This window comes from Styela clava, chromosome 6, assembly GCF_964204865.1.
Source record: "Styela clava chromosome 6, kaStyClav1.hap1.2, whole genome shotgun sequence".
Taxonomy (NCBI): Eukaryota; Metazoa; Chordata; class Ascidiacea; order Stolidobranchia; family Styelidae; genus Styela; species Styela clava.
The window spans coordinates 196,960-224,615 of record NC_135255.1 but is presented as its reverse complement, the minus strand read 5'-3'; the positions used below and the strand labels follow the sequence as shown (position 1 = coordinate 224,615).

Genomic DNA, 27,656 nt, shown 5'->3' with positions numbered 1-27,656 from the left:
GAAGCCAAGCTTACCATGTTATTGTTAGATGGAGCCGGAGAGAAATTTTAGTGGCTCCAGCTCCGCACCATCTAAATATATTTTAACATTTATAATGTCATACATATAATAATATCTATCCTTTCAGCGCATGAATTGTTGTAAATTTCAATTCATAATATTCATTTATAATCTCAAGTTGAATATATGTTTAATTAAAACTTTAATTTTAAAATTTGAAACTTCAAGATCTTAGTTTTGAGTCCGCTTTAATCAAACTGCATTTGGGCAGATAGTTCAGGTGAAAAAATGTAGCTCCGAGGCCACTGTGATTTTGAACAAGCTCACCAGCCCTGGTTCTGACAAATCTTCCTGCTGTCCTGCCTTCAAACCTCTCAGTCTTTGTTGCTTCGTGGTTTATCTTATGTTCTTCAGTGTTAACCCAATTTTAAAATTTGCTGACTTATCCTATAGTGCAGACTGACAGACCTAATGCAGTAATGTCTGAAGGTAAACAGGAGCAAAGAGAACAAATAGGAGAATTAGTACTGCAGTCAAGGATGGCCAATATCGAATAGTTCACTATTTCGAATACATTCTAATTTATTATTTCCGAATATGAAATATCGAATACATTCGAAAATAAATTCAAATAAAGGAAGCTTATCTTAGTGTATGAAAAAATTTGCATACAATAGACCAGGGCTACTCAACTGGTGGACCGCGGTCCGAATCCGGACCTTTTGACCATTCAATTTGGACCGTTTCTGCTTGTTTATTTTGGCAGCACAAGCATCGTTTTATAGTTTTAGATGATTTTGATACTATTTACATACACAGGATGGACAGATCCATAGGATGTTTCCCTGACCTTTGACCTTAGAAATGTTCTCCCTATACTTTACTATTGCACAATTTTGGATGCGTATTTTGCGAGTGTTTCGGAGAGTTGATATTCACAGACTGATTTACATGCTCAAAGCCATTATTTTTATAAAAATATACAACCGCGTGCCGCTTACACAGTCATAGTCAAGCATAGTCTATCGCAGCTTTCCTGGGACTCATATTAGATTATTGTAACTAAACTAAAGCTTATCAGAAGACAATACTTCCATTGACAACTAATTTTCAGAAACACAACCAAAAACTGACAAATAACACGCGAATCCGCAAAAACTCGAATATTTGTCTGAGTGGACGAAGTGTCTGAGCGACTTCGAAAAATTTACGTCATCGTTAACTTTTTGCTGATTGGTCATTGTTACGGGAAATAAACAAGGAAAACGCAACTATGATATACATTAACAGAGTTAAATTATTACGGCGAGGCATTTTAAATAGTGGTATCGGTCCTGGATTTGAATATTTTGCGCAACACAAAATCATCCTAGTAAAAAGTCCATACTTTCAAATACCAACCAAAAAGCATGAATTATTTTTCCTAATAAATCGACTTGCCACAATTTATTGGGTATCGTAACAATTACAGCTTTAAATAGGTAATTTTCAAATTTTCGACTCAATGGAAATGAATGTTTAAATTAGAAGTCTTGTAGGGGAATGTCTGCAATGTCCACCACGCAACCGTGCAAAGTTGTCGCAAGAATATGCGATGACGCTCGCGCAAAATATGAACAATCAAAGTGCCGATTCTATTTCATCGTCATGACCACACGCGACAAAGCGCAAAAATTCGGTTGAAGATTCCCGCCGAAACAAAACATCGTGTATATAGCAAAAAGTGGCTATCATTCGGAATTATACCGAAAAGGTGTTTGAATATTCGATTCGTTTTGGACAACCCTGACTGCAGTACCAGGGCAATAACAGGATAAAATGTTGATTGTATTTTTTAGTCACATGACTGTATTTGCACACAGTTTCTTATACTACGGTACCAACTATTCAATTCACAGACTTTCCATCTAACAATGCAATAAAAAAGAGAAACATCGAACAGTATATATAGATCTGTATTTGTAAATCCCGATCATCGATTGACTGTGATTGAAGTAAAGCATTTTTCTACTACTGATAAGTAGTCTTCATAAACCCAGAAACAATTAAAAGTTGGACAGACCTCTTCTTGTTGAGCTGATGTCAGAATGACTTCAACCAGTTCTAGTTCATCAAAAGCTTCTGATTTCAGTAATTTGTCAAATGAAGAACTATCTAATCAATATTATACGACCCAAGTCGCTGATTCTATTTTCACAGTTCTAAAGAGATACCAAAATTTAAAACCTATTGGATCTGGAGCACAAGGAATGGTACCCAGTTTATTGTATTTATATTCTCGTGTGTTTTAAGATAGGTTAGTTCTCGGAAACTCCTCTGGCTGCCCATGTCACATTTTTGAATCATCGTAGAATACCAAAACCTAAAAAATGAAACATGCAAAATATACTGGGTTATAGTATTGCCATGAACACATTTGCAGTTTTTACAGAAATACTATACCTCACTTCTTTTTTAATAATTTGCCTCGAACTTGTGAAATGTGCTCTCAATGATTGTGGTGCTCTTTGCTGAACAAATGCTATTGAAAATAGATTCCTAATAAAAAATGTGAAAACATCAAAGTACGGACTTCGATCCAAAGTTCTGAGTTAGTAATTATGTACCCATGCTCATAACATACTTTGCATATCTGACAAGAGACTGACGGGAACCAATGAGTCTTGTAATACTTTTATTATATTTACTTTCGGAATGATATGATGTAGCAATAGTTTGACTGTTAATCACTGGCAACAAGATATGTCCAAAGATATTTGGGTAAATACACCGCAAGATTTTGAAAATATAATCATTCCAGGGTATTCCAATTCGGGTCATTTCTCTGCCTCATTTTTAAAATTATTAGCATTGCAGCATTACCTATATCTTATCAGAAATGAAATATGTTGCTCAATTTTGTGTCATGCTGTATTATTCACATTTGGTCTACATTGAGAAAATTTTTTCAGGTATGTGCTGCCCATGATGTCATTAAAAGTGAAAATGTTGCAATTAAAAAGCTTAGCAGACCTTTTCAAAATCCGACACATGCAAAACGTGCCTACAGGTTAGTCATTAAAAAGAAAATTTATACTCTGATATGATCTGCTTACTTTTTGGATTCTGAGGTTCATCAAGATGACTTAAAATATATTGTGGGCCTCTGTAACCTCTATAGCTCAGATCTTTATCGATTCGTGATAAATTCAAGTATATAAATCAGCTTGCAAAGCAGTCAGAATGAAATATAAAAATTATAGCTTTGACCTTGTTTATTTGGGATACTTTAATTGTGATTTTTGTTCAGGGAACTTGTTCTAATGCGTGCGGTCAATCATAAGAATATAATTCGTCTATCACATGTCTTTTCTCCACAGAGTACATATGATGATTTTTCACATGTATATCTAGTAATGGAACTGATGGATGCAAGCCTTTGTCAAGTAAGAGCATTGTTAGCACTTTTACAAAATATTGAACACTGAAAGATTGAAATATATTCGCTACCTATGGCTATGGCCATGAGTTTATTTTTCCACATGAAAAGCGCTGAGTCAGAGTTATCCAGTTCTATGAATTATTCAACTTCAGTCAGGTGTTTGTCCCTAGATGTCACTAGCAATTGGACGAGAATGACTTGTTAGAAAGCTTTCTGATCCTATGCCATGCTTCTTTGAAGCAAATTTCTGGTGTGAATAATTTATTAGGAAATTACCATTGAAAGGCCTCTGGGATGTACATTATGAACAGCATCAATGTTTCCAGTAACTAGAACATGTAGTCATTTCTGATGTTCATTTTCGTGAGTGTTCAAATAACATCAATGGAAAAATATACATAGCCTACTAAATATAAAAATACTATTTTTATTATTTTTAGTTTATTGAATAATAGCCAAACATTGTTCAGAACTACGCTATCAGAGTCATGTTTTTGTTTGATATAATCTCTTCGCAATACTTGGTAATACGGAAATATCACACCGGAAGGTAATATATTCTGAGAAGTGAATATATCAATATGATTGACTAAGATAGGTCTTGATATTTTCATGGAGTGCTCTAGTCAATATGTATTGTATTCATTAAAATATTATTTTAGCCAAAAAAGGGATTCTGTTACGCTTATTTTAAAATTTTATGGTTTTATTGAATTAATCCTGTGTTGGCAATTTTTATTTTTGCGTTTATTCGAATTAAAACAGTTTGGAGTTGTTATAGCTGACAATTACTACTAGGATAAGTCCTAAAACATGAAAGTTGTTTAAGGTTGGGAGTTCCCATATGAGACTAGTACAAAGCGAAAAAAAACCAAAATCTTAGCTCATATTTTTTCTTAGCTGACTAATAACAATTCATCATAAAAGTCCATTTTCAATTTATTCATCTTTCATGTTTAAATATCACATGCTGTTGCATTTTAAATTTTTGAGAAGTGGCACAGAAAAATTTTACAATAGTCTGTGTTGTCATCAAATTGCAAACCGAGATATCGCAACGATATTAGCCATGTTGTGTATGCTCAAAACTTAAAGGTTATTGACTTAAAACGACGTTTTCAAAACTGTTTTTGAACATTTAGCAAGGTTTCTAGTGTTTTTTGACGGGTTTTCACTGTTTTTGAATGTTTTAGCAAGATTTTCAGTGTTTTTTGATGGTTTTTCTATATATACATATATAGGAGAAAGTGGAGAGGTCCACCAGACTTTGGAGGGCCACATTCACTCTTTCACCCACTGAATGTTTGACAAAACAGCCAACTATTCCCAGCATTGTTTTGGAGTTTTCAGAAGTAGTTTTGAAAAAAAAATGTATTTTTCCACAAAAATGTAATTTACACAGACAAAATATATCATGTGAGGTATGGGCCAGGCAGTGTCAAGTATGGGCCACCATAAAAAAAACTAGAACCCAGTGCTTATTGTAAGATACAAATTTTACTCAATCCGAAACCCCATGAATTAACACAGTTTCTACAATCAATGAAGCTGTTTTTTAAATGATACATACCGGTATGTATCGTTATATGCAGCGAAATTATCATTGAATAGCCAGTATTCATATACATCCTGAAAATTTGCAGCACAGCTATGTCTCTTTTGCATCCACACTCCACAGCCCCCATATATTTGTATTTGTTTGTCACTGCTCTGTCTCTAGTGAGTGCTGGATCTTTAAACAGCAGACAACATTATCCAAATCTATTTCAAAGATGTCACTTTTCGAGCTGTCTAAAAATGCTACTGTTAGATCACTGTTGCCGAATTTTATTATTATTCCTGTCCTGCTTTTTTACCTTGCTTTATTTTTTTCCTTGAAGGTGGGTTATCACGCAAACATTTTTGTAGCAAATCTGATTATATATAGTTAATAAGGATTTTTGGCCTTTACCTTTTGCATAAAGTGGACTTCGTTTGCGAGACTCAATTTTTTAAAAGTCAACCCTGCCGAAATTGAACGCAAATTAGTATTTCCCGTTGATGACGTAGTAGTGAAATCTTCTTGATCTCCCATCACTAGGGCTGTCCAAAATCAAATATTTTTTCAAAAATATATATCACAAGCCTCCTTGGAACTGGTCAAAAAATTAGGGTTTCGAAAACTATCAAGTTTTAAGAGTTGGAAATTGCAGACTCTTTTAATGCCTGTAGTTGCTATTTTAATCCTATTATCATTAGTATTATTAACTCAATAATTTTTGTGTAATTTTCAGTAAAATGATAAACAACTGTTAATATAGATATACCTGTTGCCCAAAAAATTCAAAATTGCATTTCGGGAACTCACAAATTTAGAGCTAGTTTGATGATATTATTATTTGATGACCATATTGTTGCTGTACAACAGCCATCAACTTACAATAGTGCAATTATTTGTCATAGTAATAATAAATGGATGATACAGTATTGCCATTAGAAGAAATTGCAATCCTATTGGAAAAAGGTATTGGACCTTCAAAACGTGTTTCAGTCCTATACCATGTTCCTATGATTACTGACTCAACAGCTACAAATCGATTCTATTTATAGAACTGGCGTTTTTTTGCTGACACAAAATTTGCCTCTTTCTCCTTGTGTTCTCTCAAAAAATGTCATCTTTAATTAAATCATTGTTACGGATAACTTTTCATTCATGACCATGCATGAAATGGATAATTACATGTCATCGGGCAATAGGAGAGATCTTTTTACAGAAAAGAAAGCGATAGAAACATGTGTTTGCTTGCCCGGTGCAAAGGTGGTCGTGAGGCGCATTATGTACCAAATTTTAGCGATTCGTAAATTGGCCGAAAATTGCTCGAATAATTTGCGATTCGATTTTGAATACTCTGTTCGCTTGGACAGCCCTACCCATCACACACGGTTTTTATTTCCATACTTGTCGAAATGATTTTATTATACTTCCATCCACTCAAAAGAACGTCTTCAGCTGTTACAGCTTGATTCAAGCGACTATTAGCAGTATTCAAAAGCTAATTGTTGGGTTAGTTCTGAGGATGAGGAAACGTCCATCTATGCCAGTTCACCACTTCATTCTAAGCTAATGCTTAGCACATCCGCTGACTTTCTTTTCTTCCTCGTGTTTTGAATCCTCACCCTTAGTCTTTTTCGGACTGCGGTCTGGTTCTATTCTTCAAATCAAAGATCTGGTCATGCACTGACCTGCGAGTACAACCTTTTTTCAATTGTATTCTTCAATTTGGATGATCTATTTGAATAGGCCTTGTAAAAACATATGGTTTTCCGGTAAGCCCTATATCTACATATTCATACAGAAATTATGAAATTATCGAGTGGTAGTAGTCTATTCCCATCCCATTCAAATTGTTGTTAGGCTCTTGAAAATAACAGAACCGTAAAAAAGGTGCCTCGATTAATACCTGAATTGTCCATACTGGCAATTCTTGAAAAATACATAAATTAAAAAATTTTTAGTAGGTGTCGAAAAGTTCCTAGTTTCAATATTTGAGCAGACTAAAAAAAATTATGTATATGTAGCGGTTATTAATAAGTGTTTGTAAAAAAAATTTATTGAACTATTAAAAGCTGAAAAGTTAAAAAGTTCTTCTATTATATGTACTGTGATAATTTATTTTAAAAATTATGTGAAAAAGGGTCTTCCAGAATCAGATTAAGCTTATGGGTGAAGGTCTGACTTTCTGGTAAAATGTGGTAGTTCTTAGTTCAATACCTTTTTTTGTTTTTTACTATCAGGTAATTCAGATGGATCTTGATCATGAGAGACTATCATATCTTCTGTATCAATTATTATGTGGAATAAAGCATCTGCACTCTGCTGGTATCATACATCGAGATTTGAAGCCATCTAACATTGTAGTGCGATCAGACTGCACTTTAAAAATTCTAGATTTTGGACTTGCCCGAGCTGCTGGAGGAGGCTTTACAATGACACCATATGTTGTCACTCGATATTACAGGTTCAGTATCAAAAATGAGATTAGTATGAATCTGTGACTAAACCAGGGGACTGTATCCTATATTTTACTAATGTGAACTGTTAGAATACACAGATTCAGTGTTGGCAGTTATAATTACTATTGACTTTCATCAATAATTTTCTTCCATATTAAAGTATTCTCATAATTATGCGGATAAGGGACAAAGAGGTTCAGATAAAAAATATAAATTTATCAATTCAACCTCCGTTCAGAAATTTTTATGTTTGAGGAATCCAATTTTATGTAAAATTACTAAATGTTTTTTGCATGTAAAATGCGTGCATTCTAGCAAATGATATAATTCGAAATTTCCAATAAACCGGCGGTATATTTCATTCAAACTTAGTATGATAGCTGTTTTTATTTATTCATTATTGATGAAAATAAATTTAGGTAGCGGATAAATTTATTTTTCGTCTTTGTTATATCGCCGGATGAGAACAGAACAGGCCTACGTCACAATTTTGAGTTTGAGGAAAACTCAAAAACAATTTGGAATTTTTTTATTTTTGAATTTCTAGATATTCACACTTAGTAAACCTGAGCTCTGGTTATTTTAATGTGGATGAGAATATCTTTGTAATCAATATTTTTTGGCACTTCAGCTTTATTAAATCATGTGCTTTAAATGCTTTTTTACCCCCATAAAGGATTTTGGCCCATTCTGTTCTCAACAACTTCTGAAATTTATTGTATGGTATGCAAGGTAAAACAAAGTGACTTGGGCCTAAGTTGCGCTGAACAAATTCTTAAGGATGTAAGTTTCGGACATTTCATCTCTGATGTTCATGCCCATTATATTGGAACTTACCGGTAATCTTTTTAATTGGATTATCTTTTTCCAATATTTTTGGGTTTTGAGCCTAATCTACAAGGTGGCCTTGAAATCCTGAATTTCTCAATAATGAAAATTTTAGCTGGACTTAGGCCCATTCTGTTCATAACTTCTACAAAATAATATAGTCCAGCTAAAATTTTTATTGTGAAAATTCAGGATTTCTAGACCAGGACTTTGTAGAGCAGTGTTCCCCAACCCGAGGGCGCGGTTCCAAATGAGTCTCCAGAGCGTTTGAGTGAGTCCGCAACGAGCCAGAAATTCACTTTGGGCCGCAAAAGTTTTGGCGAAACTTAACCATCAGCCACGCTACGATTTACGTTAGAATTTACATAAAACATAAAAAGCAGGTTTATTCATATAACATTAATTGAGCCAATAATTACCGGATACTGAGTAGGGCTGGGCATATATTCGAATATTCAACTATTAGAATAGCAATTTACTTAATTGCTATTCTAATAGTCGCTTAATAAAACGATTTGATTTCACATCTCACTTGCGGATTTTTGACGAAAACACGGGTCGGCGCACTCGTGGATAGATACATAAGCGGTGTTTCTCGTGAGATGGCCCGCGACCGATCAAAAACGCTTTTTTAGACATTGCAAATCGCAAAATTTTGGGTGCTACCGTAGTATATATATCAGGGCATTTGTTTACCCTTAGGATTCTTCACTGCATCCACATTGGTACGTACAGTACTGGCGCGCCGTAAGTGCTCAGTTTTGTCGAATTCATAAAAAATATGAATCAAAACAAAATATAATCGGGCATTTGCCGCACTTTATCCCGCATTTTTGTGTCCACGGATTGCCATGATATTTTTTGAGTATTATTGCTTTATTTCGTCAACACAACCGCAGATTGAAATGATCGCAATTGAATTAACATTGAAGCAAGGCGATGTATATTTTTTTTTTCAACTAATATACTCTAATTATGTTTTTAATTAATACTAAATCAAGTTGTACTATCTGAAAATTTATAGCAGATAGTAGGATTTTTCTAACGGCGATAATAAATTCGCAAGATCGCAAAAAATATGTATCAAAACTAAATATAATCGGGCAATATATTCTCACATTATTATGTTCGCAGATTGCCGTGGCATTTTAAAGAGGTCATGCTTACATCTTGTCATAAGTCGACGCAACCGCGAGTGACCTTGAACACAATTAAATTAAGATAGAAAGACATTCAAAATTCTCGTCGTTGTCATGGATTGAATATTGTGTGACAGAAAAGGCGATTTAAACACTAAAAAAGCTTTTTTTCAAACGCGTAATTGCGGTGAATTCCCGATTTTGAAATTCGTTAAAATTCTGTTGTGTTTGGTTTTACTACTTCTTCACACAGAGTACGCTTGCAATAAACACACGTTGAGTCCGCAAAGGTTTTCGCCGGTGAGAAAATAGTCCGCGACCAAGAAAGGTTGGGAAATGCTGTAGAGCATAGCTCAAAACCCCAAACCCCTTTTGCTCTCATCCGGCGGTATTGTTAAATATAAAAATGTTACATATTCGCATATTTCACTCTATGGATAAATCACGGATGACGGAACATTTCTGTGGTTTTGTTCATCACAGCACAGAAATTTATGCATTGTTGTTGCATGTTCACCACCATATTGTACAATTTGGACAATGTAATGATTACAGGGTTGTCCAAAACGAATCGAATATTCGAATGTATTCGAATATCTTTTTGGCTGATTTTCGAATAATTCCGAATAGTAGCCACTTTTCGCCGTAAACGTGGTGTTTCGTGGGTGGACATTGCCGAAATTTGTCTACGAGGCTTCTAATTTACAAATTCATTTCCATTACGTCGAAAAATTACCGTATTTCCCCCGCTAATAAGTCGCTTTTCTAGGCCACCGAGATAAAGCCATTTGTGACCCTTTCGTTTTGCCGATTCAGCAGAACACGACAGGAAAACACAGCTGTGAAATAACCAGTGGACGTACAGTGTATTACTTATCAAATTCAAAAATTATTTCAACATTCGGGTTAATAGGTTGTCCAAAATGATTGTCGCTTTACAACTTAAATTTACCGCTCAATTGTTAAAAATGGTTCCATTACATTTGAACCCACGTACATTTGAACCCATGACAATTGCACCTGTATGCTATTGCACCTATGGAATTTTTTTTGTTTTTCGGATAGTTGAACCCATACTAACCCTAACCCATGGGTTTTAGCACCCGCATATAGATTGAACCCGTGGATATACACATGGGTTCAAATGTACGATCACCGTTAAAAATAGTTAATTCTGTGAGTATGATTCTACCAAACTAACATGATCTGGTTCTAAACATTTAAAATTATTAGCGCATATCAGCATAGCTGAACAACAGGGACACAATTTTTCTACCCGTCTTGTTGGAGGTCTATATGGAAAAAACCCTTTTTGGAGTGCTAAATATAGACATCGTCCGATTTTCCATGTGGATTTATTAGCCGGGGAAATACGGTATTTATAGCAGTCATTGTTTCGATATCCAATAAATTGTCACAAGTTGGAAAAACAAGTCGATTTATTAGAAAATAATTTCTGGCAAATAATTCTGATAACGATTCTAAGTATCGATCCTTTACCAGGATGATTTTTTGTTGCGCAAAATAATCCAATCCATGACTGGTACCAGCATTTAAAATGTCATGCCGTATTAATTTAATTCTGTTCAACGAAACTCATGATTGTATCGAGAATCTGTGGACATAAATTGTGTGGCAAACTCGCAATCAATAGTAATTTTTGATTCCTATTTTTGTATTTACAATATACAACGGCGATCTGTGGACTTAGAATGTGTGTAAACTAACCGATTATAAATAGTTTTTGATTCCTATTTTCATATTTATAAAATAATAAAAGTATTATTATTCAAACATACAACGGCGATCTTCGGACTTAAAATGTGTGGTAAAGTTCCCGAATATAATTAATTTTTGATTCGTATTTTTGTACTCACGAAAAAATTGTCACAAGTCGGAAAAATAACTCATACTTTATCCCGCTTTTTGGCAAATAATTTGGATAATGGTTGGTATTTGAAAGTATGGGCGTTTTCCTAGGATGATTTTGTGTTGCGCAAATATTCAAATCCATCCTCGATACCACTATTGCCGTATTAATTAATTCTGTTAACATGACTCATGGTATTTAAAATATATACTGCAATAATCTGCAAATATGAAATGCCTGGTAATATAGCTAGGTTGTAACTTGTAGATAGCAGTTATTCCATTGCATTCGAAATAGTGAACTATTCGGTTTTGGCCATCCCTGAATCAATGTAGTATTCGTAAAAGAATTTTCATTTTAGAACTTTATAATATATATTTCAGAGCACCAGAAGTAATTCTGGGAATGGGCTATCAAGAAGTTGTTGATATATGGTCAGTTGGGTGCATATTTGGTGAAATGATCAGAGGCGTTGTAATATTTCCTGGAAATGACCATATTGATCAATGGAACAAGATAACTGAACTTCTTGGAACTCCCTCACAAGTAATTTTAAAAAGGATATTGTATAATTAAATATTACCCTGTATAGTGTTTATCCCAGGGTGGTCCAAGGTTGTTGGCTCCGCGGGCCACAAAATTATTTTTGCATTGTTCGCGGGCCACAATAGTTCCAAGAATAGGTGAACAGTACAATACAAAACAAACACTTTTATTTTGCAAACGCATATTTATCATACATAGCCATCCCAGGCTAATACAATTCGCATTCTATTTTTAGTTTTCTATGATGATATATTGTAAGCATATATTCCCGACCAAAAAGATAGACGGCCAATTAATAATTTAGACTGCCAAGCACATCATTCAACTTTGCTAGTTGCCTCAGCTAGCCATAACACTAGTCAATTCAGTGACATTAGTGATGTAACAATATGTCAAAAGATTTTTCTGATTAATTTTATTAGGCTACAAAACAACACGAAATGCGATTTTTTGATAATTCTCCGAATGTGACGCAGGCCACAGATAATGAAGCGGCGGGCCAGATATGGCCCACGGGCCTGGGTTTGGACCACCCTGGGTTATCCATTGCAGAAGATTAGTTTAACATCAAGAGTCTTATCCAATAGCTATTAATTAAAACGGCCAGCCAATTAAGTGACTCAGTGAAATATTTTAAAGCATTGAAACTTAAGATAAATAAATGGTTTAATCACAAAAAATCATTGCTTCATTTTATTTCGGTTTTAATATTAGGTGGTAAACGAGTACCAATGTTTTATTCAGCTCAGACCTAATTACTTTCATCATTTTGTTTTCAGGATTTTATCAACAAGCTTCAACCTTCTGTTCGTAATTATGTTCAAGCTCGACAATTCCAACGTGGGCATGCGATAGATAAAATTTTTCCTGATGAACTGTTTCCTGAAGATTCGAGTTCTAATCCAAGACTTCGTGCAAGTCAAGCAAGAGATTTATTAGCACAAATGTTGGTTGTTGATCCAGCTGGTCGTATAACTGTTGATAAAGCTTTAAAACATCCCTATATTAATGTGTGGTAAGTTATTTTATTTCATTTCAAATGAAATGTGTAATGAAAAATATTAAGAAACACAAACAGAGTATTGAACGACCTGAAGATAATTCAAAGAATGGTACCTGTAATTACTTTAAGTGATTCAAGTATCTTACTGCGCATCATCACGACTATTTCGCTAATGTTTCGTCATAATTTGAAGAAATCTGACCGATTGAAACATTACAGAAATATATTTGTTTTCCATGTGCAGCAAGACTCTTGAATCACTTGGAATAGTCATCTTCACTCTTTGCTACAGACTCATTGCATGTATAGCAATCCACCGGTGCAAAAGCATAGAACACTCCTGCAGAAACCCAGTCGATACTCGATAGCATAAGATAATTCTTTGTCCAGTTTTTTGAACCAGTTGTTTTCAGCTCGTCAGTTCCGCTCCTATTTGGGGTGTCATGAGCAGTTTGTTTGAGGCCTCTAAGTTTGGAAAATACTATTCAGATGTATTAAAATTGAATTTTGAAGCAAATTATGAATGCAACAGAAAACCTGGGCATATATACTTGGACATGCTTGAATTGGACTTCAATTAAGAGTTATTATCTTAGACAGAATTTTACATGCTGATGTTTTACAACGTATAGTATAATCACCCCAAGCTGAATATGTTTTAGCTTGGTTACTTCTGGGTTATTGACAACTGTAACAAACTAACAATATGACTTGGTTAAAAAACTCCAATATTTATCTGGGTAGTTAAACGAATGTTAGGTTATATACATATTTACATTTTTTATTTTATTTCTGAAAGGTTTTTATGTTGAAAAATGAACTCTCAATATCGTCATGCATCAAGGCTAAATTTATCTTATTATCGCATTGAAAATATGTTAGTAAAATATGAGATATTGCATTACAACTATGAAAGAAAGATAATTACATGTTGTTGCACACAAGTTGTTGTGTCTTACATATTTCGAATATTAAATTTTCGTTTCTTATTCTGGATATAGTATTATGGTTTATGGTAGAATAACAATTGCTTAATAAGTTATTTCTGAAATGAAGATCAGATCTAGGAGTAGTTACATTGTATCATTCATACCATATTTTAGGTACGATCCGAGTGAGGTAGAGGGACCTCCACCGAAAATATTTGATGAAAGTATAGATGAAGCAGAATACACTGTTGAAAAATGGAAAGAAGTTATTTGGAGAGAAGTTGTTGGTTGGGGGAAGAGTGATGAAAATGATATACCTGTTGTTTCGAATCCTTCAGAAAATCTCAAACCTGATTCAAGTTTAGGTTTGTTGTTGATTTCATGTTTTCTTATTTGTTCCCAGTTCTGAATGGACATTTCTCATAATATTACAGTCAGTCTGTATGTAATGTTTGTGTTTGCTAAGTGAAGGTCAGAACCAATTTTTGTTAGAGATTATAAGGTAAGGTCACACAGACTGACTCAAAAGTTCATTCCCATTCATGAGTCGAGATCGCCTGGTGTAGGAGATGTCACAGTAGATCCATGGGCGCAGTCAGAATTTTTTCAACGATTGGGTTACGCTGGAATTACCACATAGTGCCAAAGGTGCGATTTGTGATCATGTGGCGTTCTCTAATTTGAAGAGCTAAAAGTTGCATGTCGTTAATAGCCAATCACCATTTAATTCCACCCAGAATCCCGCGTTTCCCAGAATTTTGCGATATTCAATATTATCTAGTCTAGTCATTCACGATAAATCGAACTCGGACCCGGGTCAAAAATGAATCTCAACTATTTCTCATTGATATGCGAGTAGGGGAGGGTGAAATCGAATAGTTTTTTCGAATTGAATATTCGAATTCCGAATAGTCGAATATTTTTTATACCCAACAGGAGTCTAGAACGTCGGTTGAAGCATTGAAAAATGGACAACAAAGCCTTTTTTACTGGTTAATTTCGTTATAATTGTTTTGGCGGCGATATCCTGGATTTGACAATCTATATTCTCATCTCTTTTTTGCAAGTATGAATTCTTGCGGGTCGGCGGACGTCGAAGTTCTATATTTCCGGTTTAGGCGTGCGTTCACATCCTCAACAGCTGTTGAAGACATTAATGACTAATTTCAAAACCCAAATTACATGTTCGTTGCCTTGATATTACCTATCAAGGTTTGTAAATTTGCCGTCCCAGTTTTAAGCGAATGGTAATATTATTATTGATACCGGGATGCAGATATTTATTAAGATGATAATCAACTTCCTTCTGCTTTTCTATATTGTCTGTATTATTTTACAGATAAACCTTACTAATCTGCAATTGCGGCGTCAATCCTGATTCCTGAATGTTGATTTAAAATAGTGATTAAATAATTAGACAGACAAAGGCATTTCTGCGAGGTCATAAGACGAGATGGCGTTAATAAACGGCACTTCTTGGAGGATATTTTACATTTGCGACTCAATGCTAAAAAAATTGGCTAGAGTGCTTTTGTTCCTAATAAAGGGTCAGGCGCTAATTATAACTAATTCCTTCAAGTTTTAACTTTTTTTACCAAAACAATACCCCGACGATAATTATAGCTAAAATGTTACCCTGTAATTTACAATTTTATTCACGGAATTTGCAATACACCACTTCATTTGACGACTTTGATAACGTCACACTCACACCCTAATTATTAGTGCAAAAATACTCAAAATATAACGAATGTAATCATTTTCGATGATAATAGGCACAACAATTCGTCACAAAACAGTGTGCGTTGTTACATCGAAATTCACAATATATTTAACTTTATACTCTTATTCACGATTTCTCTACTCCACCCCCAATGCATGGCTGAGCAGAAGGTTCAGATTTTCGAAACATTACTTGGCCAAGGATGGAAGAGATCACTGAAGAGCTAATTGATAGTACATTAAAAAGATTACGACATGTCATTTTTTTTCTGGATATTGCTTGTACGTGTTATACCATGTATTGTGTTTCGGAAACGCCAATCCGTTAGGATATGGCGAGATCATATTAGGATAATTTTTAAACTTCAGGCTAGGCCGCATTTTCAGGCTAGGTCTTATTTTCGGGGAAACACGGTAAAATCACCACGCTTGCATATCGTCACACTAATAACCGAATTGCGTAAGTCATTTTTAGCAGTTTTGAGAAAAACGTAAAAAACTTACTAATGATATTGTTATGCCATTGAGAGTCAATAATTTGCCATGGTTCAATTTTTTGATCGTAGCTGGATTTAAGTTATTTGTATGACGCAGTTAAGTGACGTCATAATGGCACACTGTGACTTAGGCAGAAATGTGGTTATGACTTGGGGACATTCGCAATTTTGCAACTTTACTATATGCACCAGTCCTGAAAACTAAACATTCCAAAGACGAACACGTTCTGCACACCCACCGGAATAAGACTAGAATAAAACAGCAATGCACCCAATATAAAAGCCAACCAAGGTGAATTGGACTCAGACAGTGATTATCACAAGTGCACATCTTCCTATACTGTAGTATAAATTTAATTTAATACGCGCTAAGCTAGAATCCGAGATGAAAAAACTCGAAAATACTTCGCAGAGGTTATTTTGCCTTTGTGACGTCACAATAGTCATGCAGTAACAAATGTGCATGTCATACTAAATCTCCATTTTTATGGGTTTCGGAATTCTTAAAATAAAACTGAGTTAACAGACAGGTGCGTAGCATCACATAAATACCTATTTTATAAAAAACCCAAAATCGCCAAAAATGACTTACGCAATTCGGTTATTAGCGTGACGATATAACAAATGATGACGGCTTCAATCGTTAAGCCATCGGTTCCCGAAGGCGATTTGCTTAGTGCGTCTCGAAACTTGTAGCACGAACTGCTGCCTTTCAAAAGTGTAGTGGGTAACAATGCCGGATAAGGACCATGCCGTCGGGTGCCAGACTTCGTAATTCATTATCATTGAGACCTGCATTACCAAACATTGAGCCATGGCTGGACTTGCTATGCAGCATAAAACATTCGCACTCATTACACTGAATAGTCGAGCAACGTTATTGTGGGCAAATGGGAATTTGTTTTTGAGTAGGCCTACTGATAGTTGAGAGTTAACTGTGTCAATAGGATATCAAAAATGCATATTTCTAACTGTTTAGCATTATTAATAGGGGCCGTGAAAATTTTTATATATTGAAAGGGGCCGCGAGCTCAAAAGTTTGGGAAGCCCTGCAATAACACACTGGGTAATGTTGAAGGCTCTGTATGGAACATTGACATTAGAGGTAAGATCGGGCTAAAAAATTCCAGCCCGACCCGACTCCGGCCCGTGGGTATTAAACCCGACCCGACCCGAGCCCGACTAATTAACTGGATTTGCAGGCCTGACCTGGGCCTGTGGGTAATAAAACCCGACCCGAGCCCGACTAATTAACTGGATTTGCAGGCCCGACCCGGGTCCGTGGGCATTAAAACCCGACCCAAGCTCGACTAATTAACTGGATTTGCAGGCTCGACTAATTAAATGGATTTGCAGGCCCGACAAATTAACTGGATTCGCAGGCCCGAAATTTCATATTTTATTTAGGAGTTCTTCGAATTGTCATTGCAAGAGGTTAGTACAGTATAGGGGAATGCTGGGACATATTTCTTCTTCTGTGAGCTCTATAATCTGCACATTCATTTGACAATGCGGGGCTAATGGATAGAGGGTAGCTAAAGGGTTTACTGGGCAAACTAAGAAATTCCCTAGCGACACACATATTATCATCAAGAGGCATTCAAAAACGTGTGTCAAATGTACCGCTGCACTCTACTTGTGCGGTACATTAAATTAAACGAGGTATGCCGTTAAAAAGCAATGAATAAGCATCATCATCCAAAGAACTACGAAACTTTAAATTTCGAAATTTAATATTTATGAAATCGGAACCACTCTGAAAAATAGTTTCTGATAAACATATATTTACTTATAAAAAATCCAGCGATATATAAGCCCGACCCGACCCGACTCGAACGCAATGATTGACATTTCAGGCCCGACCCAAACCTAATGATTGACAAATCAGGCCCAACCCGAACGCAATGATTGACTTTTCAGGCCCAACCCGAACGCAATGTTTGACATTTTAGGCCCATCCCGAACGTGTCGGGCTGGGGCTCAGGCTCGAGATCTTAGCTCTAATTCACATCTTCGACCCATTTTTAGACATCGCACAACCATGCTTTCTGTCATCAGCATATGTTGAGGTGATAACACGCTGAATGTAAAACAACCTTGTTGCATAATAATAAATGAAGCACAACCGGTGTTAGCAAAACGATGTAATTTGCCGACGTTTCGAATTTCTATACAGAAAAACTTCATCAGGGCATGATATGGGATGGACACAAATGGATATATATATAGAGCAAGAAAAAGAAAAAATATGAAAAAATTATCATGGCGTCAACTCTAATCTAAAAGGATGAGGATAACATAATATGTATAAATAAACAAACTAGCGCAAGTTGAAACAAAAAGGGGACTATTTAAACAATGATTTATATACAGGCGGGAAAAGTGTGGTTTCTTTGTCATTCATCGAATTATTCTCTTTATTTATGTGATAAGATTCGAGAAATAATCTTCTCCTGTAATGAGTTTCTTTTTCTAGTATCCTGCTGTTTTCCCAGTCGATGCTATGGTTATTAGAAAGGGTGTGTTTCGAAAGGGCCGACTTATCAATTTTCTTTTGTTTATTATCTCGTAGATGTTCCTTGCTACGAGTTTCCAGGCTTCTTTTGGTTTCTCCAATGTAGACTGAAGAACAATCGCGGCATGGGATTGCATATACAACTCCGTTTTTTTGTTTAGGGCATGTGCGGTCTTTGACGTTGGAGAGCAATTGGCCGATAGTGTTTTGGGGTTTAAAACTTACTCTGATTTTAACGTCTTCCAAAATTCTTCGAATTTTTTCACTTAGTCCTTGGACAAACGGTATGGTGGTAGATGCGATTGGTTTGGGTTTATCAAGCGGTTTTTGGAGATTTACATGATTTCTGAACATTTTCGTTGGATATCCATTTTGTCGTAAAGTCTTCTTCTAAAGTCTATTTCTTGTTTCTGCTTTGTTTCATCCGATATAAGAGTTTTGGCACGATTCATAAGACTACTAACCACTGAACGTTTATGGTTAAGCAGGTGGCTAGGGTTAAAATTAAGGTAGTGATTAGTATGGGTCTTTTTCCTAAATATATCAGTCGTCAATTCTCCATTTCCTTCTCTCTGTATCTGGACATCTAAGAAGGCTATTGTCCCATTGACTTCTTTTTCTATGGTAAATTTTATGCTTGGTTCGATCGTGTTGATGTGGTCGTGGAACGCGTCACAAAATTCCTCTTTGATTATGTTGAACGTATCATCAACATATCTTTCCCAGATTCTTGGGCCATTCGGTAAAGACGTTAAGGCTCTTTCTTCCACATCTTCCATGACCATATTGGCAACAACGACCGAAACGGGAGAACCCATGGCTATACCGAAAATTTGTTTATAGTGCTCCCCCCTAAAGCTCAGATTGGCCGCACTTAAGCAAATAGTTAAGGCGTCGCAAATTTGGTCAATTGATAGTTTCGTCTTATCTTTCAGGTCATTTTATCATCTTCTAGTCGTTTCCGAGTTACATTTGGTCAATTGATAATTTCGTCCTATCTTTCAGGTTATTTTATCATCTTCTAGTCGTTTCCGAGTTACTTTTAGCGCTACATCAATTGGAACATTGGTAAAGAGTGAAACTACGTCGAAACTGACTCTTCAGCACCATCCCTTTACGGACTACCCAAAATCCATAAGGAAGGCATCCCGTTTAGGCCAATAGTTTTATTTATAGGATCCCCAACATACGAGCTTTCCAAATTCGTCAGTGAATTGATAAGCCCACTTGTAGGAAATTCAGAGAGACACGTTATAAAATACTACAGACCACTATCGCCCCAGATGAGATAATGGTATCTTTCGACGTAGTTTCACTCTTTACCAATGTTCCAATTGATGTAGCGCTAAAAGTAACTCGGAAACGACTAGAAGATGATAATAACCTGAAAGATAGGACGAAACTATCAATTGACCAAATTTGCGAAGCCTTAACTATTTGCTTAAGTGCGGCCAATCTGAGCTTTAGGGGGGAGCACTATAAACAAATTTTCGGTACAGCCATGGGTTCTCCTGTTTCGGTCGTTGTTGCCAATATGGTCATGGAAGATGTGGAAGAAAGAGCCTTAACGTCTTTTCCGAATGGCCCAAGAATCTGGGAAAGATATGTTGATGATACGTTCAACATAATCAAAGAGGAATCTTGTGACGCCTTCCACGACCACATCAACACGATCGAACCAAGCATAAAATTTACCATAGAAAAAGAAGTCAATGGGACAATAGCCTTCTTAGATGTCCAGATACAGAGAGAAGGAAATGGAGAATTGACGACTGATATATTTAGGAAAAAAACAAGAAATAAATTTCATTAAGAAGCCTTTACGACAAAATGGATATTCCAACGAAAATGTTCAGAAATCATGTAAATCTCCAAAAACCGCCTGATAAACCCAAACCAATCGCATCTACCACCATTCCATTTGTCCAAGGACTAAGTGAAAAAATTCGAAGAATTTTGGAAGACGTTAAAATCAGAGTAAGTTTTAAACCCCAAAACACTATCGGCCAATTGCTCTCCAACGTCAAAGACCGCCCATGCCCTAAACTAAAAAACGGAGTTGTATATGCAATCCCATGCCGCGATTGTTCTTCAGTCTACATTGGAGAAACCAAAAGAAGCCTGGAAACTCGCAGCAAGGAACATCTACGAGATATTAAACAAAAGAAAATTGATAAGTCGGCCCTTTCGAAACACGCCATTTCTAATAACCATAGCATCGACTGGGAAAACAGCAGGATACTAGAAAAAGAAACTCATTACAGGAGAAGGTTATTTCTCGAATCTTATCACATGAATAAAGAGAATAATTCGATGAATGACAATGAAACCACACTTTTCCCGCCTGTATATAAATCATTGTTTAAATAGTCCCCTTTTTGTTTGAACTTGCGCTAGTTTGTTTATTTATACATATTACCTTATCATCATCCTTTTAGATTAGAGTTGACGCCATGACAATTTTTTCATATTTTTTCTTTTTCTTGCTCTATATATATCCACTTGTGTCCTTTCCATATCATGCCCTGATGAAGTTTTTCTGTATAGAAATTCGAAACGTCGGCAAACTACATCGTTTTGCTAACACCGGTTGTGCTTCATTTATTATCAACATGAGTTTACCTAGTGGCAATCACGTACAACCTTGTTGCATGTTATAGCAGAAGGTGGAACACAGTTTTAAAAAAAACTTATCATCCAGTTAGTACACTATGCATGAGTTGTACGATGATGCATGAGTTGTACAATGCGATACAGATTTGTGAGTTTGAATTACAGTGGTATCCTTGTAGTCAAACGGCTCGATAACATTTTGGTAGTTGACCATGGAATTTTAGTCAAAACTGCTGCGGTGCTCGAACATCCGAGCTCACAGCCAAGTGAGATGATGTCACCCGAAGCTGTGAATATCGGCTGTCTCTTGACCATTCAACAAGACAACTATGCTCAAATATATGGCCACGAAGGCTTAAGCGAAGTAGTACTGGTATGCAATCTGTCACAGTAGACTATCGTTTTTTTACGACGTTATCGCACACAAAAACGAGTTGCGTGTTTTGGAATGCGAAACAATGAATTAAAATAATTACCAATGTTTCTTATGGCAAAAAAAGTTTTGTGATCTAATTAATCAGTAGTCGAACACCAATCCTGAACGGATTATATTCGACTACAGAGGTATCACTGTAATATTTGTTTTTCTGTATTTGAAGTTGATTGAAGAAAATTCAACATTTTTATATATACAGGAGACTCCAAGAAAGAGAGAGGACCGGAAGAAAAAGCAAGTGAGAAGGCTGCTTGATATTCATGTTCATATACAGGTTCCAAACAGGACCGGTTCTACTTTTTTTTGCCTAGTTGGTAATTTTTATAATAAAAGTACACTCTTTGGCTAAAACAAAGTTGTCTGCTGCCTTGTTGCTTATTTTGTAAGTCTATATGTGCTTAGTTCAAGCATGTAACATTTGCACCAGTTTTTAGGACTGTCAAGTGTAGGTACTAATTTTGCTATTGATAATTGTGGTGAAATATTTTTATGTATAATATTGTGGTTTCTACTTGGTTTCCTCTCAATTCAAAAATTTTTGTTCTATTATGGGTCATGCTTCACTAAAATTTTAACTTTGATAGAATTGTGAAGTTTCTGAAATTATACCGGTACTCCTGGACTGGGAACATTCGCCTACACCAGGGACTTGTCACCTTAATAATTTATGTTTACTTGGAAACAGTCTTGGTATTTCTCGTTTGGATAGGATAGGATTTATATATTTATCCCGGGGAAGGGGAAAGCCATTAGGATGGCTTTCGTCATATGGTGAACCACGGCCTCTCGACCGGTTACCATCCCATGTCGGTTTGTGATTATTTAGCCAGTTATTTTGTTTTTAGATGCATGAACTTGGTGGTGGAGGAAGACATACTGTAACTGACCAGCGGTTGCATGACCACCCTACCACGGAGACGAGTCCAGCGATCCCCTCTCACATAAATAAGGTACCACCCCACAGGATTCAAACCTGGTAATCCGTGCAGGGTAATTAGAGGTGCCGTGGCAAGCATATTCCTAACGTTTAGCGGAATGCACCACACCGGGAGCATGCTCCAAAAACTTTAATATATACACAAAATTTTGAACTAGTCTTAGGCAATTGATGACTCCCTTGACCTTGATTGTATCAGATAAATTTGCAAACATATGACGAAAAAAAAAACTTTGCCTCCCCTTGGATATGCGTTCTTAAATTTTACAGCAAAACCAAATGTCAATTGCTTACCCTTAGTGTCCGTCGGCCCTAAACCGACCACATGAACAATTACGATATGGTGTGCGAATTTCTAAAAATCAAAGGCATTTATTAATTATGTAGTAGAACGTGAGATATATTATTCGAATATGTTAATCCAACTTGTATAATTTACAACCAACACTGGTGATTTTCCCTCAGCCGATAAAAGTTGTAATTGGAAAGTAAAATCTGACTAAGTTTATGAGCATACCACACAAGTTAGAAGATTGTTTTAATATTTATGCAATTTGGCGAACTCCAATATTCAGTTGAACTACTGAATCCCTGGCAGATAATTGTTTCGTTTCAATTTTGGATTACCTTTCAGACAGCCCTCATTGTATTTTTCAAATATTCGCATTCATGCCGTACTGTCCTTTGTAGGTCCTTTTAATCTGTAGATTGCAAAAATAGAAAATGTTGAAAACTTCGTGTGATAGAAATTATTATTATTAGATTCGTGTTCGTGTGATAGAAATTATTAAAAACATCTGATTATTAACAATCATTTTACATTTCATGAATTTAGTATGTAAGTGAATCACACAATTTGGATTTTATCATTATTTATCTCATATTTAACGATTGCTATAAACTATAGCCCCCTATGATATGCTGTGTTACAGTATTTTGTTTTTGCTATGATTCGAGGTTAATCTTGGGTTTGTTTCGCATAATGATAAATATTTGGTTCTCTTCTTTACTTCTTAATTTACTCAATATTTTATTTTTGTGATACTTTTTAGTTCAACTTAATTCCCTTGCATTTGTATTGTTCTAGTAAATATTTAATGTATCTGATTGTAAGCAACTTAATTAATAACCACACTGATATAGTAATCATGTAAAATTTCCTCTCATATTTTATTGCCATAAATATTTTGTGCATTCCCGTGATTCGTTTTCTTTCCGCGCGTGGAGAAGGGTTTCGCAAGCTGGGCTGAGTGATCTTCGCCGACAGGTTTCGACAACTTGACAACAAATCGACACGTTTTTTTACTTATAAGTTTAAGTTTATTTCGACTCCATAATCAGCAAAACAATAAAATGAATGCTAAAAATAAATAAATAAAAACTGATTATGAAATCAGGAGAGCGAACAAAACCTTAGATAAGGTTTAAAACGTACAGAATGTATATAAGATGGAAGGTTTTGCCAAGAAGATGTGGTACGTGTTCACTCACCTAAAATAATTGAAATATTTCACACACACAACCATATAGAAGTTATTAAGTAAAGGGAACATGAAAAATTACATACTGGTAGTTAATAAAAAATAAATAAATAAAAATTACTTGCCACACCATATTAATAAATTTATCATGATTGCCACTGCCAAATTGATCAATTTTATAAATGGGAGTGAACAGTAAAGATAAACTTTTATAAAAAAATATATTGTCAAGCTGATTATAGATGGAGTCAAATGCCAAAATGCCCAACCAAAGTTGCCAGAATTGGGTGCATGAAGAGGTGGGCTAGACCACTTCATTGCCCAAACTAGAGCCTATTATTGCCAAATTGTAGTCCAGATTGCAATAAGTATTTAAATCTATCAGTAACTTTATAAGTATGAGTAATTATAATTAATTAAGGTAGAAAGACAGGGTATAGGAATATGTTGGTTGCTAAGGTTATAAGGTTTTTTTTTTCATTCTTAGATATTGACTTCTGCAAGGATAAAGGAATTAGTATTGTTATTTCACAGGATCATTTCTTCATTTAATTATTATGGCGTAATAGGTTCAAGTTTATCGTGGATGAGACATCAGCCTGCGAATTTTGTTGTTGTAGACACCATTTATATTCAATAAACTAGCCATTGTATTGATCATCACAGAACGACCTGGAAAACAGAAAACAAATCTGCGAGTAGGATATTCAAGGGTTACATATTTGGAAACAGCACTACCCTACACTTTTGTTTAGAATTAATTATTATTTCGAGTAGATATTGATTATTAGTTATCTATCTATAAAACGCTAGTTCAAAGACCAGAGTTGAAATATGGTTGGGACACAGGGTGAATTCCTCGCAAACCATGCAGAAACTCTCAAACCACACTGACCATTCGTATGTTGGCCTTCACATCAACTTCACAGCAGAACCTCAACCTAGGATAAAATTTTGTATACACACAAAACAAATCATAGAATACCACAACAAATTAAAATGAAGGGGAGAATCCAATATATCTCCACTGGTCGCCTAATTACAATAATAGGTACAGGAGCTAAACTATACGGTCTACAACCCTCATAAGGTATCACACCACCCATATAGAAACAAAGATCATGCATGTGTAATGTCAAAAATCCAACGTTAAGCAAAAAGGGAACATGCGCATGCAGATGTCAGAGTGTAAACAGCCATTTGAAAAATAAATAAATAAAATAATTTGCTGTGCATGCTACAGAACCCGACACACCAACAATAGATGTAGAACAGGTGGAGAGAGATTAACTGCCGGCTCAACAACAATCAGCAGCTGCAGGAGCAATAGCAATATTGTAGCTGTTTAATATTTTCATGAAAATAAGTATGTGCAAGTGAAGAGTGTCCCAACTTTCTATCATGGTCATTCATGAAGGTTCAATATTTTTTGTGTCCGAGCTATCAAAACGTTGTAGCTAATTTCATACGAAAGAGTATATATATCAGTGATCATTGCTTATCATTGCCTATCTCAATCATAATCTTCTTTCAAAAATATCTGAATTATCCACACTCGTAATTGTTCATTTTCAGAACACTACCATACAGTTGACTGTCTAGACATAAATGCAAGTTTCACTATTTTTCACTTTTAGGTCTTTGATACTTTACAAAAAAATACCAGCTTTTATTTTGAATATTCCGAAGTCAATTCTCAGCAATAAATATCATCTCACAAATCTTCAATGATGACTTTTATCTTTTGGTAAATATTTGGCTTCCTTCGAGAATGGACTTTCGACTATGTTGATGAAATCCTGTTGAAGAAAGGATTCCAAACTTTTCTGGTAAACCACATAGGGGTCATTGAAAATTTTATCATTTCGTTCTCGAGATCGTGAGTGACATGCGAATTGCCTCGCTCGAGAAGCGTGTCCATCTTAGCATAGTTCGGCTTCATGCAGGCTCCCTTCCATATTTTGTCACTCGTAGCTACGTGCAGAGTATTTACTAATGTGGTAACAATCACGATATTCCAATACGGAGCGTGATTTGTCCTATCATTGGACTATAGCATTTTACATGTAGTTGTGTGAATCCGTGAAGATATCAAACGTGGACCGATAGAACGTAATTGAGAGATGGTAATATGGTCGATCTTCTTGTATATCATTGATTCCGATCGAGGCTTCCCTATAGTCTTCATGAAAACTTCTTTTTATATTTTTCAACAAGAAATAACTTTCGAAATAATTTTATTGAAGTGAGAGTAAATGGAACAGTTCAACCTCGTTGGTGGCAAGCCGGGTGAAATTCAAGAAACACTGCACGCGTGTCGGGTTGTTGTGAAAGGAAAGGCAACCGATAAAATTACTAATTTAGGCTACAATCATAATGGTTTACAATAATGCGCTGCATATGGAGGCATAATCTACGAAAAATTGCAATTTTTTAAAACCTTATCGTTTACATTTACAACGTAACATTATAGACAATGAATTGCTTTTAATAGTATATAGTCCCATAATAAATCTGTTTACCTTAAGTGAATATACAAGTTATATATATATGGGATAAATTAATATTTAATGTCCAACTCAAATCAGCTTACCTTCTCTAATCCCATGCGTTGAGCTAAAATGAAAAGTTAAGTGATAAGCAAAAAGCTTGTTCTTATTGAAAGGTAGTGTCAGAGTCGAAGAATAAGACAAAATTATTATTTTTAGAGTCTGGAGATGGGTTATGGATTTTAGACTTCCATTACCGACTTTCATGAGTCTGATCTGTTCCGACTTCCAAATTCGCGGTTGAAAAAAGACGTCACGCCTGCGATCCTCAGTCGTTGCTCTGAACGTTAAGCGCCAAGGTCTGTCTTGCGATGCTTCTCTAAGCATTTGAAAATGTTAGTTCAAATTCCTAATCTTTCCCTATAAATATTCTCTTCTTCTGGAATGGAATTCTGGGTTTTTAGACATAATTATCGTGCCTATAAATTCTAAAAATAGAATAAAATCATTGAAAATTTCGAAACAAGAAAAAAATTGCAAAGTGCAAAAAACATTAAAAATCGAGTCTACTGCAAATATAGTAAAACAAGTTTCTATTGTTCGTTACGATATTTTAAGATGTTGTTACATTTTATGCATATATATATTTTTTTTCTTTTTTTTAAGTACATGTACATTTGAATACAGAACCAAAATTTATAAAAACATCAATGAAAACTAACACAAATCACCAAGAGAGCCCAAAAATTAGGAATAAAGAATGGGGTATACGTTCGGATGGGAATTGGAAACGTGGGGGGCATGACAACATTCTCGATGTCTTCCCGATTTATATCTATTAGTATTCGAGAGGGTGGGTTCTGCTATATTTGGTTGAGCAGGATTCCTATAATCGACCCAATGTTGTCTTATTGTTTGAGAATACGGTATTGATTTGTCTCTAAGCATTGGAATCACACGCTTTATGTAGCATATGGTTCATACAACGTTCCAAAACATTCCTAAGTGAAAAGCTAACATAGGCCTACGGCGCTGATAAAATGGGATGATTGATGAACGACAAAGCATTCACGAAGTTATCTTCAACTTCGTTTTTGGCAATAACATAATCGTTGTTTTTGCTTGCTTTGAAGGAGGCTTGTGTTCCAATAATATCTTTTCTCTGACCAAGTTTAAATGATTAATCGATTTTAGGATATATTAATATTGAAATTCCCAAAGCCTGAATGTCCCGCAT

The 27,656-nt window shown here is 35.4% G+C and overlaps 1 protein-coding gene and 1 long non-coding RNA gene across 2 annotated transcripts; one reads left to right on the top strand and one right to left on the bottom strand.

Annotated features, from left to right (window-relative positions):
• The first annotated feature begins 1,822 nt into the window (after positions 1–1,822).
• Positions 1,823–23,647, top strand: LOC120330741 (mitogen-activated protein kinase 8-like). Its single transcript, XM_039397647.2, has 8 exons — positions 1,823–2,252; positions 2,952–3,049; positions 3,290–3,425; positions 7,196–7,419; positions 11,635–11,797; positions 12,577–12,812; positions 13,904–14,094; positions 21,712–23,647. The coding sequence occupies exons 1-8, from the start codon at positions 2,088–2,090 to the stop codon at positions 21,765–21,767; spliced, it is 1,269 nt and encodes a 422-aa protein (XP_039253581.2). The 5' UTR covers positions 1,823–2,087; the 3' UTR covers positions 21,768–23,647.
• On the bottom strand, positions 23,412–26,869 carry LOC144424642 (uncharacterized). Its single transcript, XR_013476860.1, has 3 exons — positions 26,677–26,869; positions 26,524–26,546; positions 23,412–24,602 (listed from the first exon to the last, which is right to left on the bottom strand). It is a non-coding gene; the product is annotated as an uncharacterized LOC144424642 (long non-coding RNA).
• Positions 26,870–27,656: the final 787 nt, after the last annotated feature.